Raw genomic sequence first — 16757 nt, 5'->3', positions numbered from 1 at the left:
AGTCTTTGTTTTTTTTCATCTTTTCGAGTTGAGTGTAGGTTAGGTTTTGGTTTGGTTTGGTCTTTTTTGTTGTTGTTTTGTTTTAAATTGTCTTAGTAAATAGTCCCATAGTTTGGTTTGCTTGGTTTTGATTTTAGGACAAGGCTAGAAGAAAACTTGCAAATTGAACCTAACTAACATCCATTTAAATGCCCAGGCTGCTTTCACTTAGGATTTTTGTTTTGTTTTGGTCAAAGGACATAATAAGAAAAGGAAAATACAATTTAAATGGACAAATTTAATGCCAAGGTCCTGATTTAGATGACTATGAAGGGGGAAAAATAAAAGTAAATCCATGGAGTTTTTTAACAAGGACTGGAAAAAATCTTCACTTGGTGACAACTAATCAGAGTGCTTTTATTACCAGTGTCAGACAATGGAGATGGTTCAGCTGCAGAGCTCGTGGCAAAGGAGCATGGAAGTTACGGAGCGACACCAGCAGCAAGCGAAAGGAGAAACCCAAGCGCAGGTTCGGTGTGTCGAGGACATTTACACAATGACAGCTTCCCACGTGCAGTTACAGTACGAAAAATGCAAGGGAAGGCAGAACACAGGCAATGGGAGGGGAGACAGATGAGTGTACTGACAGATCAGGGTGCGACCCTCCTGAGCCGGGAAGCAAACGTGCGCCGAGCGTGAGTCAGCGGAGCAGAGCGCAGCGGCGGCTCCAGTGGAGTAGGAAGATGCATTGCTGCAGTTAACTCCAGCCTGCTGCTGCTGCTGAGCCTGCTGGCTTCCAGCACCTGCTGTCTTTGACATCCAGTACTGGATGGGAAGGTTCCTCCCAGGTGGTAAAGCGTGAGATGCCAATTACAGGTGCCGAAAAATCACTCTGCTCGCTGGCGTTACCTACGGTGAAGGCAAAGCAGTGCGGAGCCCTGGGCTGTGTGTGAGCCCCAGCTTCGGGTGAAAAACTGGCGGTTTCCCCCAAGAATTTTTGGTAAGCTAAGCACCAGCATCACAGATGTAGCTCTGAGGAAACAGCTGGAGGGCTTGTTATGCATGACAGATGCCAGAGTGAACAGGAAAAGACAATGTCTCTCAATTTGGGATGAGGACTGAACAAACAAACAGCAGAGAAAGGTGGGGGGAAAAAGTCAATTTCTGGAGAGCCTGAGGAGGCAGATTCCATGTGCTGCATTAGAGTCACCTCACCCACAACGTTCCATTGAGCTGTTAGGCATTACAGAGCTGTGGACTGGGAGGGAAAGTGTTTCTCCAGCTCTTCCACAACGCAGCTCAAGTCGCCGTTGTGCTGGTTGTGCCCAGCTGCGGCTTCTGGAGGGGGCAGCTCTGGGCTGGCGACAGGTTTGAGCTTAGCAATGTGCTTGGGCAGGATGTGGGTTTTGTCTATTTGGCTGTACATGTTGGCCACCGACTTCTCAATGGCTGCTAAGTTCTGAATGTTCTTAAGAATCCCTTTCAGCTCCCTACGGGGAGGAGGAGGAGGCGGAGGAGGAGAAGGAGGAGGAGGAGGAGAAGGAGGAGGAAGAGGAGGAGGAGGAGGCTCTGGCCCCGTGGCTGGTGGCGGTACAACCGGCTGTTTGGCAGGGGATTTGGAATGCTTGGTGGGTGAGAGGTGCTGGGGGCTAAGAGGAGATGACGAGGAAGAAGAGGAAGAGGAAGAAAGAGACACTGGAGGCGGAGGATGTGGTGGCAGAAGAGGAGGGGATGAAGGCAGTGGTGGTGGCGGCAGGGGTGGCAGCAGCGGAGGTGGGGGTGGGGGAGTTTTGGGTGGGTCTGGAATGCTTTCTAGAGGCTTTTTGGCCTGAGGAGCTCGACAGCTTTGGCAAAGTGGTTTCTTTGTCCTGAAAGACGGAGGAGTTGGCTTGTGAGTCGGTGGAGGAGAAGCTTCTCCAGGGTAGTCGTGGTGAGTGACGATCACCGAGGGGACCGCAGAGGCCTCCGTCTCTGCTGCTTCAGCACGAGGTGTCGGAGAAGACTGAGGAGAAGACTGAAGGCGAGGAGAAGGAACCACGCTCTTGGGAGACTGCTCTGGCTTGTTCTCTCCTTCTTGCGGCCAGGTGCTGTGCGTGGGCGAGCGGAGGGACCTCACATCGGGAGACTTCACCTGCTTCATCTCCTGCAGCGCCTGCTGCTCAAACTGCCTGGCCTTCTCCTTCACGCTCAGCTTGGGGCCACTCAGCTTTTGGAACAGGGGGTTGGTAGCCTCGGCGCCGCTAGGCCGACGGTCAGCTCCCTCCTTCTTTGCCGTGAGCCTCTCCTGCTGCCACTGGACAGGGTCCATAATGACTGCCCTGCTCGGGGAGCCGGGCACGGGCCTCCTGCTGGTGTGAGTGGGTACCGTCCACGCCCGGTGGCTGCCCCGCATAGAGGCCTCTCTCAGGAGCAGGCTTGAAGGAGAAAGGGTATCTAGGGCATCGTTTCTCTTCCGCAGGAAGCCAGCAGCAGCAGGACTGTGAGTGGCACCTTCCACATAGAGTGGGTTTTGGGTGGTTAAAGGGTTCTCATCAGAGAAAAAAGTGACGTTGCTTGCGGATTTGGGGAGGTTATTGTGCAGGGATCCACTGATATTAGATTGCTTGTGAGCCTCAATGGCACGGGAAGCAAAGCTGCTTATAACTCTCTGACGGTCTCCTTCTTCTAAGACTGACTTTTTTCCCCTGCTTTGTTGGAAATGGTAGAGAAGAAAAAGACTTGAAAGAAAAGAAGATAATCACAGGTGAGGAAACATGCATGGACACAGATAATTATGAGAGAGAGAAAAAAAAAGAAAGAAGAAGTACTTATGATATGAATCAGAGCCATTAAAGCACTTCTAGCAAGCTACTACTAGCTAACAGAGCACGTGTACTACTCTACTGGGCAAGACATTTACTTTTACATCTTCCTTAAGGGAGAAGAATGTGAGGAGGATGAAAAATTAAGAGAAGTTTTCAGCTCCTCAGCAAGGCCAAACCAAACCAAACCACTTTAGATTTCAAAAGTATCCCTGGTATCTCCCTAGTGACACAAGGGTCCCTGTGAGGTAGTGAAGAGGAGCTGAAGCCACTCAGCTGAGATGCAGGTCACACCCAGACTGACCTCCTGGCACTGGGCCCTGAAGAATCAACAAACTGGGCACTGTTCCTTGCATTTAGGATGCACTGCCTGAATTGGAAGCACCAACATCTGCAGGAATTTCATCTCTCCACCACATTAGGCCACATGAAAAAGCTCTTCCAACCTGGTCTATCCTATCCTATCCTATCCTATCCTATCCTATCCTATCCTATCCTATCCTATCCTATCCTATCCTATCCTATCCTATCCTATCCCATCCCTATCCTATCCTATCCTATCCTATTCCCTGAATTTCTACACCAAAAGGAGGAGGTCTCAGCATTTCCCTCATGCCTCCAGGGGCCTCATTTGCCTCCATTCCTGACATATTTTTAGTATCATGAAGTTCTGAGTAAAATGAGTTCTAGGATAAAAAGGATTTGAAAATCGGGCCCCAAACTGCCTGCTAGCAAAGTGTGCCCTGAGAACAGAATAGAATAAACCAGGTTGGAAGAGACCTTTGAGATAGTTTCATAGTTTCATTCTGGGTTGGAAGGGACCACAAGGATCATCTAGTTCCAACCCCCCTGCCATGGGCAGGGACACCCCACACTAGATCAGGCTGGACAGAGCCTCATCCAGCCTGCTCTTAAACATCCCCAGGGACGGGGCCTCGACCACCTCCCTGGACAACCCATTCCAGGGTTTCACCACTCTCATGGTGAAGAACCTCCTTCTCACATCTAGCCTGATCATCGAGTCCAACCCATCATCCAACACCATCTCTTCCTATGAAGAACTTCTTCCTAATATCCAGCCTAAACCTCCCCTGGCACAGCTAGAGACTGTGTCCTCTTGTTCTGGTGCTGGCTGCCTGGGAGAAGAGACCAACCTCTGCCTGTCTACAACCTCCCTTCAGGTAGTTGTAGACAGCAATAAGGTCACCCCTGAGTCTCCTCCTCTCCAGGCTAAGCAACCCCAGCTCCCTCCCTCCCTGAAAGACCTGATTTAAACAATGCTCACCTGAGGCTGAAATAAACTTTTTTCCCTCCTATCTGGGGCACATTTAAGACATTGGCTGAGGCCAGAGCTAAAATCAGCAGAGGAGATTTAGCTGAAGATGTCCCTGCTCACTGCAGTGTGGTTGGACAAGATAACCAAAGGATCATTTGCGATTTCCCTCATCAGCAACAGGGTGGAGCCAAAAGATATTCCCACTGCTGCCATCCACAAATCCATTGTGACTAAACAGACATGGAGATGCAAAAAGAAAAAGAATACTAAATCCCTCAGCCAACCAACCTCCTACTCTGAAAAGCTCTCTGAAATATCAACTAGATCTGCAAGCCAGGCTGTGGTGGTGTGAGAGAACATTAGGGCAAAACCAGGTCTGTAAAGAATGAATTCCACTTTGGATCACTTCACTTTCAGCCTCCCTGCCTCTGCTGCATGCTGGAGCCCCACTTTTTTGGACATCACCCTTGAAAGCTTCCTGTTTTCTGCAGTTAAGCAACTGAAATCCAGCACTGAGTAGCAAGGACTTCTACAGACACACAAACAAAACCACCAAAAAAAAACCACTTCTTTTTTTTTAGTGTCTTAGAGCTTCCAGTGTTTTCAGTGGAAAAAACTCTAAGTCTCATCCACTCTCCCAAAATTCTTTAAGGTTTAGATAAAAATGGGTTGGGTTTTATTAACAAAGGAATTGGGGGGTAGAAAGGAAACCTTCCAAGAGTAAGTGAATGTTGGAAGATGAAGTTTGGTCAGATTGTTCCACCACCCCCTTTTTATTCACCCCTACATTTAATTTATCATAGTATCATAGCACCAGTCAGGGTTGGAAGGGACCACAAGGATCATCTAGTTCCAACCCCCCTGCCATGGGCAGGGACACCCCACACTACATCAGGCTGGCCAGAGCCTCGTCCTGCCTGGTCTTAAACACCAACCTAAAGGATCCCATGATTCTGTCAGCTCCCCAGCTGGAAGCACAACTCTAAACTGAAAGAGGCAGCAGCTGCCTTGCAAGGAATTGTGAACAGCACTCAGGAAAGGTTTTGCTTGCCTCCAGTTGGGAGATTTTAAGTTCATGAGCCAAAAGCAAACCTCAGAATTGGGTTTGTTTGTTTGGGTTTTTTTGAAGGCAGTAGGACTCCCTGGCTTTGGAAATAATCCCATTCAAGTTCAGCAATCATACTCCATCTCCTCCTGCCAGGAAAGGAGAGAGAAGGATTGAAGCATTGAAACTTCACAGTAAATGTCTTTCCTCTCCTTGGTCAATGGACAACTAAAAGATGAGGAGGTTTGGATGGCAAGGTTTCACTGGAATCACTGAAAGGGAAACTAGCTAGAGTTTCTACTGGCTACAAATAGCAGGAGAGTGAAATGAGCTTACTTACTGGTGCCTATGGATCCAAAGACAGAGAGAAAATGCAAATGATCAGACAAGGCAGATTGAAAATCACAGAGCTTGGTTACATTGCATTTGGTATCAACACCAGCATTAGGTAAACAAGACATGAGGCAGCACCACCAAGGAAGGATGACTAAGGACAACCAGAGGCAGGAAATATCGTCCCCCAAACCCTGAAAATGTTAACAAAGCAATTTTCCAAAGAACAATTTCCTAAGGTGACTGGAAAACAAAAAGATGAAGATATAAAAGAATGTATTGATCTTCTCCGAAATCCTAAAGCTCTTCATTCACCCTCCATCCCTGGAGACATTTAAAGAGAAGCTTGACGGAGCCCTGGGCAGCCTGAGCTAGTGGAGGATGTCCCTGCTGACTGCAGGGGGGGTTGGACTGGATGAGCTTTGGAGGTGCCTTCCAAGCCAGAGCATGCTGTGATTCTATGATTTTTACCAGTTTCTGTTTAACCATTTCCTTTGTGGGGTATTTTTCCTGGCTTTTAAAGAGGTTCTGTGCATATCCATTGTATTTGATACGTCCAGATTTTGATTGCTTTGTGACTGCAGCTTCGTTCTGCTCTCAAACCAACTGAGCCGCTCCAGTGGTTTAGTTTTTGGGGAGGTAACTCTCCAAATTGGTTGGGAGCTAGTCCCAACCCACCACACAAAGCTGCAGCAGCTCCCTCATGCCTCCTCAGCACTGTCTAAACTTCATTTCAGCTTCTGGGAAGCTGCAGCTTTCCAAGCCAAGCAAATCAGGACCGAACACAGAGCAGGAAGGGAGAAGTTGGGTGATCCTCCACACCACCAGCAGTGCTCTCTACCTGCCTCTGAAGAGATTATTAATGCTCTGCCTTGCTGCATGGTTTGGTTTTCAAATGTAAATAGAGCAAATTGTGGCAAGCTTCTCAACAAAACCCACGGCATGGGCCTACCAGAAAGCTGGGGAGGGACTTTCAAGGATGTCAGGTAATGATAGGACTGGGGGGAGTGGAACAAAAATTGAAGTGGGGAGATTCAGACTGGATGTTAGGAAGGAGTTCTTCCCCATAAGAGTGGTGAGAGACTGGCACAGGCTGCCCAGGGGGGTGGTGGAAGCCTCATCCCTGGAGGATATTAAGGCCAGGTTGGATGTGGCTGTGAGCAACCTGCTGTAGTGTGAGGGGCAGGGAGAGTTGGAACTGGATGATTCTTGAGGTCCCTTCCAGACCTAACAATTCAGTGATTCCATGAATACTGATAGTGACTGATTGTTTTCTGCTGCCATATTGTCACAGAGAGTTAAATAGTTGCTGAAGCCCCCCAAGCTCAGCTTTACAGAGGGAGGAGAAGGAAGGGAACTCTGCAATATTCTTATTCCAGGAGCAGATAGTACAGGACAGATACATTCCTGGGACTGCCACTGGTGCCTCCTGTTCTGACAGCTCCTTTACCTTCACTTCCAACATCCAAGCAGTTTCAGATTTAGAACAACAACACAACCCCCTAAAACAACCACACCCAAAACATCTTCACCCAACAGAATCTTTCTAATTACAGCAAAAGCTGAGGGACTTTGGGGCAGTCAGTGAAAAACGTGTGCTGGCACTAAGGGAGCCCAGCCCAGGCTCACCCTGGTAGGAACAGCCTACTGTGGGCTCTAGAAAAAACCACCTGCTTACATCCTACTGCTTTTGGCCAGCTCAGTAGGGTTGCATTGCCTTTTTTTCCTTCTCCTCTACTCTTACAGAGCCAAGCTATTTATTTCCTGGGTGTCTGAGGATCCGAAGCAGCTGGGGAAAGACCTCTGTGAAGGAAAGCTGTTTGGGACATAGGCAGCATGAAGTGACATCCTTGGAAAGGCATAGCATGGCCTTGGTCACTGCTCTTTGGCTGATGGGTCACAAGGAATACTTACATGGTGCTGTCCCCGAGCTCCTCGTAGAGGTTGTTGGTGGCAGCGCTGGAGGGTTTGCCTGCCGGCAGAGCCATCTGGATCCTTGCGGTCTTGGCACATTCGGCCTGGCGCCTTAGGTGAGCCAGAGAGGGAAGGAGAAATGCTCATTAGCACATCCCAAGGGCCAATTACTCTTTCCAGGAAGAACTTTCTCCTCACCTCCAGCCTAAACCTCCCCTGGCATAGCTTGAGACTGTGTCCTCTTGTTCTGGTGCTGCTTGCCTGGGAGAAGAGACCAACCCCCACCTGGCTACAACCTCCCTTCAGGGAGTTGTGGAGGGCAAGAAGGTCTCCCCTGAGCCTCCTCTTCTCCAGGCTAAGCACCCCCAGCTCCCTCAGCCTCTCCTCACAGGGCTGTGCTCCAGACCCCTCCCCAGCTTTGTTGCCCTTCTCTGGACACCTTCCAGCATCTCAATGTCCTTCTTAACCTGAGGAGCCCAGAACTGGACACAGGACTCAAGGTGTGGCCTAACCAGTGCTGAGTACAGGGCACAATGACCTCCCTGCTCCTGCTGGCCACACTGTTCTTGATGCAGGCCAGGATGCCCTTGGCCTTCTTGCCCACCTGGGCACACTGCTGGCTCATGCTCAGCTGCTGTCAACCACTACCCCCAGCTCCTTCCTGGCTGGGAAACTTCTGCCTCAATGAACTTGAAAAACATTTTTTGGTGGGTAACTCCACTCTAAACAAATCCCTGAACAAATCCCTGTTTCCTCTCTAGAACACAAAGCCTGTGTTCCCTTGTGTAACTGAGGGCACCCAGCTGATGCATCTCACTTTAGTTTTCAGAGTGGCCAACACCTGAGTCTTCCTAGGGAACCCTGACCTTCACCTGCTTGCTTAGTGGTGGAAATGTGGAGTGTGTTCTCTGCAGCAGTCAGGCCATGTCCTGACCCAGGGCACATCCAGTGTGTGGTTACCATGCAATAATTAAACACACTGAGTAGTGCCACAAGCATCTCAACCTTGGAGCATTCAGGAGCAAGTTGGAGCACAGCAATGAACTCTTACTCAACATCAAGTATCCTTCCTTAAACATAAAGACTAGGAGGCTGTCAGTACTCCTCCACAAGGTGTTAGAAGCAAAGCTGAAAGGAAATACTTACTCTTTGAATCTGTTTTGTTATGCATGAAAAGAAATAAAGAGATAAAAAGCAAGGTTAAATGAATTCCATTGCAGCAACTGTCCTCAGCAGTGAAATTAATAAGAGCCATAAACTAGATGCTGTTCCACACATATAATTACAGAATTAATTAGGACATGCTTGAAGAATCATCATTTCCAGAGCTGTTGAGCTGCTGTTTGGGATCTTATTCAAACAGATTCTGCAGGCAGCAGAGCCCTGAGTTACAGTGAGGAAAAGTGCTTGGGGCTGAGGGAAAAATAAGCCTAGGTAGGGATGGATGCATTGGTAGAGCCTAGGTAGGGATGGATGCATTGTTAGAGCCTAGGTAGGGATGGATGCATTGTTAGAGCCTAGGTAGGGATGGATGCATTGTTAGAGCTCTTTTAGAGCCTTAGTAGGGATGGATGCATTGTTAGAGCAGTTTCAGAGCCTAGGTAGGGATGGATGCACTGTTAGAGCCTAGGTAGGGATGGATGCATTGTTAGAGCTGTTTCAGAGCCTAGGTAGGGATGGATGCATTGTTAGAGCCTAGGTAGGGATGGATGAATTGTTAGAGCCTAGGTAGGGATGGATGCATTGTTAGAGCTGTTTCAGAGCCTAGGTAGGGATGGATGCACTGTTAGAGCCTAGGTAGGGATGGATGCATTGTTAGAGCTGTTTCAGAGCCTAGGTAGGGATGGATGCATTGTTAGAGCCTAGGTAGGGATGGATGAATTGTTAGAGCCTAGGTAGGGATGGATGCATTGTTAGAGCTGTTTCAGAGCCTAGGTAAGGATGGATGCACTGTTAGAGCCTAGGTAGGGATGGATGCATTGTTAGAGCTCTTTCAGAGCCTAGGTAGGGATGGATGCATTGTTAGAGCCTAGGCAGGGATGGATGCATTGTTAGAGCTCTTTCAGAGCCTAGGTAGGGATGGATGCATTGTTAGAGCCTAGGCAGGGATGGATGCATTGTTAGAGGCAGACTGTGCAGACTACCCTGGGTGATCCTGCTCTGGCAGCAGGGTTGGACTTGATGGTTACCTTTTGGGGCTGTACTGGAGAGTACATTTCAAAGGCTTTAATGAGCAGGGAAAAATAATGATGGTTTCTGGCTTCTCAGTGTAGGCATTGAGCTGCTCTTTGGCAATGATAATTTCTACTGCAGGATGGTAGGGCTTGGAAGGGACCTCTGGAGATCACCGAGTCCAACAGGTCACACAGGCACAGGTCCTGTCTTGTGCGAGCTTGTCCCTGCCCGTGGCAAGGGCCTGGAACTAGATGATCTTTAAGGCCCCTTCCAAGCCAAACCATTCTCTGATTCCATGAATTTGACTTTTGAGTCACTTGTTGAAGCAGCAGCACCTTTCTGGCTCTTTTGCTTTTGCCATGGAGCTCAGCTCTGGCTCTATGTATGCATCTCAATCATCTGCTTCTGTGTTTCAGCAGCTATTGTGCAACAGCAGCTGCACCACCACTTCCCAAAGGACAGCCAGATGATCTTCCCATGCATTTTCCCTTTTCCTGCACAGCCCATGTCAAGCAACTCCTGTGCTGAGAGGAAAATGAAAACTCTTGCCCTGTATAGTAATTTCCCTGCCATGAAGGAGCAGTTCTGCCAAGAAATGCAGGTGGTTGAACCCTCATCCCTGGAGGTGCTTCAAAGACACAGAGATCACAGGGTCACAGGATGTTAGGGGTTAGAAGGGACCTCCAGAGATCATGAAGGCCAGCCCCTCTGCCAGAGCCATTGGATCCAGCACAGGTCACACAGGAATGCACCCAGGTGGATCTAGAGAGTCTCTTGGTTTTGAAGAGCAGCAGAGTAAAACTCACCCTGTGACAAGCTGTTCAGCCTGGAGAGCAGCAGGCTGAGGGGAGACCTTGCCAGTTGTCACAACTCCTTGAAAGGAGCTTGGAGCAAGGTGGGGTTTGAGCACAGTGTCAGAGTATGTTAGAGGTTGGAAGGGACCTCCAAAGATCATCGAGTCCAACCCTGCTGGCAGAGCAGGAGCACCCAGGGTAGTCTGCACAGGAATGCAAACAGGTGGGGCTGGAAAGTCTGCAGAGAAGGAGACTTCACAACCTCTCTGGGCAGCCTGCTCCAGGCCTCTGTGACCCTCCCTGGGAAGAAGTTCCTCCTCATGTTGAGGTGGAACCTCCTCTGCTGTGGTTTCCCTCCATTGCCCCTTGTCCTATCCCAGGGTGCAGTGGGGAAGATGTGGTGCTGAGGGACACAGAGTCAGAGAACGGCTGGACTCTGACCTTCAAGGTCTTTGCCAACCAAAAGGCACCTTTGCTCCCACTAAAAGGAGGAGTACTTACTGTCTGTAGCTGACCATAACTATTAGAATGGCTGGCATACAGCAAAGGATGATGATGACAGCTAGGGCAAGGAGGGCACCTTCCGTGTAGCCTACGGCCTGCGCCTGCTTCTTGACGTTGGCCACCACGTCGGGGGTGCGGATCTCCAGGATGCGGCCCCCCTGCCCCAGGTATGGCTGGAACTCTTTGTTGATGTCCAGCAGTTTGCCATCCAGGAATCTGCAATGTCAGAAAAGGAAAAGCCATCAGAGATGAGCTCAGTAGCTGTAACTCTGAAGTGTCAAGTTGTAGGTTGGTTTGGGTGGGAAGGGACATTTTTCGGTCGCCCTGTCCGGCTGCCCTGCAGTCAGCAGAGACATCTGCAGCCAGAGCAGGGTGCTCAGAGGCTTGTCTAACCTCACCTGGAGTGGCTCCAGCAATGGGCCTTCTGCCATCTCTCTGGCCCAGTCTTTACAGAATCATAGAATCACAGAACTGGCAGGGCTGGAAGGGACCTCAAGGCTCAGCCAGTTCCAACCCCCTGCCATGGGCAGGGACACCTCACACCACAGCAGGTTGCTCACAGCCACATCCAGCCTGGCTGCAAACACCTCCAGGCAGGAGGCTTCCACCACCTCCCTGGGCAACCTGTGCCAGGCTCTCACCACCCTCATGGGGAACAACTTCTTCACATCCAATCTGACTCTTCCCATTTCTGCCATTGCTCCATTCTCCCCACTCCTATCACTCCCTGACACCCTCAAAAGTCCCTCCCCAGCTTTCCTGTAGCACCCTTCAGAGAGTAGAAGGCCATAATAAGGCTTCCTCAGAGCCTCCTCTTCTCCAGACTGAACAGCCCCAACTCTCTCAGTCTGTCCTTATAGCAGAGCAGCTCCAGCCCTCTGCTCACCCTCGTGGCCCTTCTCTGGACTTTCTTTCACCACTCACAGCACAAACAAGTCCTCAAATCTGCTCTAAACCTTCCCCTTTGAGTTCAAACCATCACCCCTTGTCCTGGCACAGTGGGTCCTGCTCAAAAGTCTGTCCCCAGCTTCCTGCTCTCCCCCTTGGAGCACTTCAAGGCCACCAGAAGGTCTCCCTGGAGCCTTCTCCTCTGCAGGCTGCCCAAGCCCAGCTTTCCCAGCCTGGCCTCACAGCAGAGAGCTTCCAGGCCTGCCAGCACTGCTGTGGCCTCCTCTGGCCCTGCTCCATCAGCTCCCTGGCTGTGCTGAGGGCTGCAGGGCTGCCCCAGCACTGCAGGGGGGTTCTCAGCAGAGCACAGCTGAGGGGCAGAATCCTCTCCCTGCCCCTGCTGCCCAGGCTGCTGGGGATCAGGCCAGGAGACAGTCAAATGACCTCATAAGATAGCTGACTCTTCACAGGATGACTTTTGATGACTTTTGATGTTGATCCCACCACCTCCCTGGGCAGCACATTCCAAGGGCAATCTCTCTGTCTGTGAAGAACTTCTTTCTAAGATCAAACCTAAACTTCCCCCTGTACAGCTTGAGACTGTGTCCTCTCCTTCTGGCACAGGTTGCCTGGGAGAAGAGACCAACCCCCACCTGGCTACTACCTCCCTTCAGGTAGCTGTAGAGAGCAACAAGGTCACCCCTGAGGCTCCTCTGAGACAGATCAACAGGCTCCTGACCAGACACCAGACACACAGGGAAGCAACAAATAATTGACTCACTTGAAAAGTTCGTTCCTCATGATAGCTCTGTTGGTTTGGGGGTCAATGGCATAGACCATGAGGTCAGACTTGCTGTAATCCTCTTCTGAGTAGCCATCCCCATACCTCCGTGCCCCAATGGACTCCACCACCACCGTGGCACCAGGGATCTGGTCTTGGATGTAACGTTCCAGGATCCTAAAGAAGAGATGGAGAAAGCTCCAGTCATTGCCTTGTGCTCATCCAGAATAGAATAAACATTTATTTAGAATAGAATAAACCAGACCAGGTTGGAAGAGACCTTCAAGATCATCGTGTCCAACCCATCAACCAATCCAACCCACCTAAACAACTAACCCATGGCACCAAGCACCCCATCAAGTCTCCTTCTGAGCACCTCCAGGGATGGTGACTCCACCACCTCCCCAGGCAGCCCATTCCAACGGGCAACCACTCTCTCTGTGTAAAACTTCTTCCTAACCTCCAGCCTAAACCTCCCCTGGCACAGCCTGAGACTGTGTCCTCTTGTTCTGGTGCTGGCTGCCTGGGAGAAGAGACCAACCTCTGCCTGTCTACAACCTCCCTTCAGGTAGTTGTAGAGAGCAATGAGGTCTCCCCTGAGCCTCCTCTTCTCCAGGCTAAGCAACCCCAGCTCCCTCAGCCTCTCCTCACAGGGCTGTGTTCCAAACCCCTCACCAACTTTGTTGCCCTTCTCTGGACTCATTCCAGCAAGTCAACCTCCTTCCTAAAAGGCTCAAGGCTGACAACAGCCCCAACAAGATGCCACAGGCTTGGCAGAATCACAGAATGGGTTGGTTTGGAAAGGACTCTGAAGATCATCCAGTTCCAACCCTCTGCCATGGGCAGGGACACCTCCCACCAGCCCAGCTTGCTCAAGGCCTCATCCAGCCTGGCCTTCAACACCTCCAGGCAGAAGGCATCCACAGCCTCCCTGGGCAACCTGTGCCAGAGCCTCTCCACCCTCACTCTGAAGAATTTCTTCCTCCTCTCTAGTCTCAATCTCCCCTCCCCCAGCTCAAAGTCATTGTCCCTCCTCCCAGCCCTTGTCAAAAGTCCCTCCCCACCTCTCCTGGAGCCTCTGCTGGTGGATGAGAAGCTCAGCATGAGCCAGCAGTGAGCACTGGCAGCCCAGAGAGCCAAGCAGAGCCTGGGCTGCATGCAGAGAAGTGTGGCCAGCAGGGCCAGGGAGGGGATTCTGCCCCTCTGCTCCACTCTGCTGAGACCACAGCTGCAGCTCTGGGGCCAGTTCTGGAGCCCCCAGCACAGGAAGGCTCTGGAGGTGCTGGAAGGTGTCCAGAGAAGGGCCACAAGGAGGAGCAGAGGGCTGGAGCTGCTCTGCTCTGGAGACAGCCTGAGAGAGTTGGGGTTGTGCAGTCTGGAGAGGAGAAGGCTCCCAGGAGACCTTCTTGTAGCCTTCCAGGATCTGCAGGGGGCTCCAAGAAATCTGGGAAGGGACTTTTGAGGGTGTCAGGGAGGTACAGAACTGGGGGGGATGGAGCAAAAGTAGAAGTGGGGAGAGTCAGATTGGCTGTGAGGAAGAAGTTGTTCCCCAGGAGGGTGGTGAGAGCCTGGCACAGGCTGCCCAGGGAGGTGGTGGAAGCCTCATGCCTGGAGGTGTTTGCAGCCAGGCTGGGTGTGGCTGTGAGGTAAACCTGCTGTAGTGTGAGGTGTCCCTGTCCAGGGACTGGCTGATCCTTGAGGTCCCTTCCAGCCCTGACAATTCTCTGATTCTATGGAAGGCTGCTCTAAGGTCTCCCAGAGCCTCTTCTTCAGGCTGAGCAGCCTCAACTCTCTCAGCCTGGTCCCATAGGGGAGGTGCTGCAGCCCTCTGATCAGCCCTGTGTGTTCCCCTGGACTCCCTCCAACAGTCTGATGCCCTTCATGTGTTGGGAACCCCAGAACTGGATGCAGTACTCCAGGTGGGGTCTCCTGAGAGCAGATCAGATGGGGAAAATCAGCTCCCTCCTCCTCTTGGTCCCACTTTTGATGCAGCCCAAGACACAGCTGGCAATGGTAACCTTCAGAGCACTTCCAAAGCATCTCTGCTCCAGTAAAACCTCTTCAGTGCTGAACTGTTTGAAAACCTCAGCAGTGCTCAGAGAGGGCATCACAAGTAGTCTTCTTAAGGCCGTTTTTGGTATTGATGCCATCAGCTGAGTTCTCAACCCTGGGCTGGTGTGTGGTACTTTCCCCTCAGCTCTGTGCTGGGGGCAGCTTAACCCTTGGGTCAACCCCTGACCCAACCCCAGCTCCCTCAGCTGCTCCTCCCCAGCCCTGCTCTCCAGACCCTTCCCCAGATTTGTTGGCCATCTCTGGACCTGCTCTAGCAGCTCAAGGTTCTTCTTGGAGTGAGGGGCCCAGAACTGAACCCTGGATTCAACATGTGGCCTCACCAGTGCTGAGGTCAGGGCTACCACCCCTGCCCTGCTCCTGCTGCCCACACCATGGCTGATCCAGGCCAGGCTGCTGGTGGCCCTCTTGCCCACCTGGGCACTGCTGGCTCCCCTTCAGCTGTAGATCAACACCACCAGGCCTCTCTGCACTGGACAGCTTCCCAGCCACTCCTCCCCAAACCTTCTTGCCTTCATTTTTCACTCATCATCTATAACCCTGCCCTCAGAAAAACCTACACTCACTCCAGCTTTCTATTTCAGTCTCATTTCTCCTGCTCACAGAAGGAACACTATGGAACCTGAAGAGTAATACAGAGACATCTTGCCTTTGACCCAGAAGGCTTATCCTCAGATCTCAGCACAAAAGGGTTGTCACTGCAACACTAAGCAATCTCAGAGCAGCACAGGAGTTTACAGCTTTATCTGAGAAGCCAAGCACTGCATTGTATTGCTTCAGAGGAAATAAGTCAGTGCCACAGCACTGGGTGCTGCTGAGTGAAAGGAAGGGGAGGAGAAAATTGCTGAACCAGTGCTTCCCAGCTGGCAGGGGAAGAAGCAAGAGGAAAAGCTGGAGCTAAATAAGCTTTGGTCCCCATTACCTCACTTAGCAGTAGCCTGCTGATATTGATCATCCTGATTACAGCAGAGGGAGGCTCAGACCAGTTCAGAAATGGAATTGGCTGTTAGGCACTGCACAAAGCAAGAACTCCAGGACATGACCTTCACAGAATCAATCACAGAAAGTTAGGGGCTGGAAGGGACCCCAGAAGGTCAACCAGTCCAACCCCCCTACCAGAGCAGGGTCACTTTCTCCAAGCAAAGCCAGCTGCAGGGGGAATGGGAAATAGGACCCAGCCAGTTGGTGGCAGATACCCCTCTAAGCTCATCACTTATTTAATTGCTAATTTAATTTACAGTCATGGAACTGGTTCAGTTGGAAAAGAGCTCTAAGATCACTGAGTCCAGCCTTCAAGCTAAGACTGCCATGGCCATCATACCATGGCCCAGAGTGCCACAGCCACACGTTCCCTGAACACCTCCAGGGCTGGGGACTCCACCACCTCCCTGGGCAGCCTCTGCCAATCCCTCACCACTCTTGCAGCAAAAAATACAATTCCTAATCTCCAGCCTGAACCTCCCCTAGTGCAAATTCAGGCCATTTCCTCACTTTCCATTGCCTGATGCTAGGGCAACCTTCCAGTCCCTCTGCCCTGAGCCTGGAGTGTCTGTGAGGTTGTTGTGACCCAAGTGCAGGACCCAGCACTTGGCTTTGTTAAACCTCATACAACTGACCTTGTCCTCTCCGTCCAGCCTGTGCAGGTTCCTTTGCACAGCCTTTGTAGCCTTTCAAGCAGCTCAACACTCCCACCCAATTTAGTGTCATCAGCAAACTCACTGAGTGTGCACTCAATCCCCTCACCCAGATCATTGAGAGATGCTGGAGAGAACTTAGCCCAGAGTGGAGCCCTGAGGCAAGAGAAATGAAGGGATCCAGTGCAAAGACATAGGGAGGGAAAAAGGCAATGTGGAGGTGGCCTGGTGGGGCAGGAGTGAAATGAACCCATGGAAAAGCATCAGAGGCAATGAGCAAGGTGGCCACTGCAGCACCTGTGACTGAAGCACACTCAGTAACTGGGAGGAAATTGAGTGCTAGCTTGGCAAAAAGCCTCATGGCAAGCTCAATGCCAGCTCTCCAATGTGCAAACAGCTCAGCCTCCTGGGACTGGGCTTCATCCACAAATTCTGGGTCAAAAATTACAAAGCAAGGGAAAGAGACCTCTACATGGATAACTAAGGAGTTGCAGTGGCTGACACCACTGAGGCTGTGCTGCCATGCAGCCAGACTTGGACAGGCTGAGAGTTGGGCAGGGAGA

General features: G+C 51.0%; 1 protein-coding gene across 1 annotated transcript in view; it reads right to left on the bottom strand.

Annotated features, from left to right (window-relative positions):
* PCDH15 (protocadherin related 15) overlaps positions 1-16757 on the bottom strand; it is a 365652-nt gene that overhangs the window by 16385 nt on the left and 332510 nt on the right. The window contains exons 29-31 of the mRNA XM_068140381.1: positions 12491-12667; positions 10819-11037; positions 7349-7459 (exon numbers count right to left, since the gene is read on the bottom strand). Coding sequence (XP_067996482.1) covers positions 7349-7459; positions 10819-11037; positions 12491-12667 — 507 coding nt within the window. The remainder of the gene's footprint in view (positions 1-7348; positions 7460-10818; positions 11038-12490; positions 12668-16757) is intronic.

The sequence above is a fragment of the Melanerpes formicivorus genome, unplaced genomic scaffold (genome assembly GCF_026170545.1).
Source record: "Melanerpes formicivorus ecotype bairdi unplaced genomic scaffold, bMelFor1.0.p_v2 SCAF_6, whole genome shotgun sequence".
Taxonomy (NCBI): Eukaryota; Metazoa; Chordata; class Aves; order Piciformes; family Picidae; genus Melanerpes; species Melanerpes formicivorus.
The sequence above is the reverse complement of the archived record's forward strand: the minus strand, read 5'-3'. Positions and strand labels throughout refer to the sequence as shown.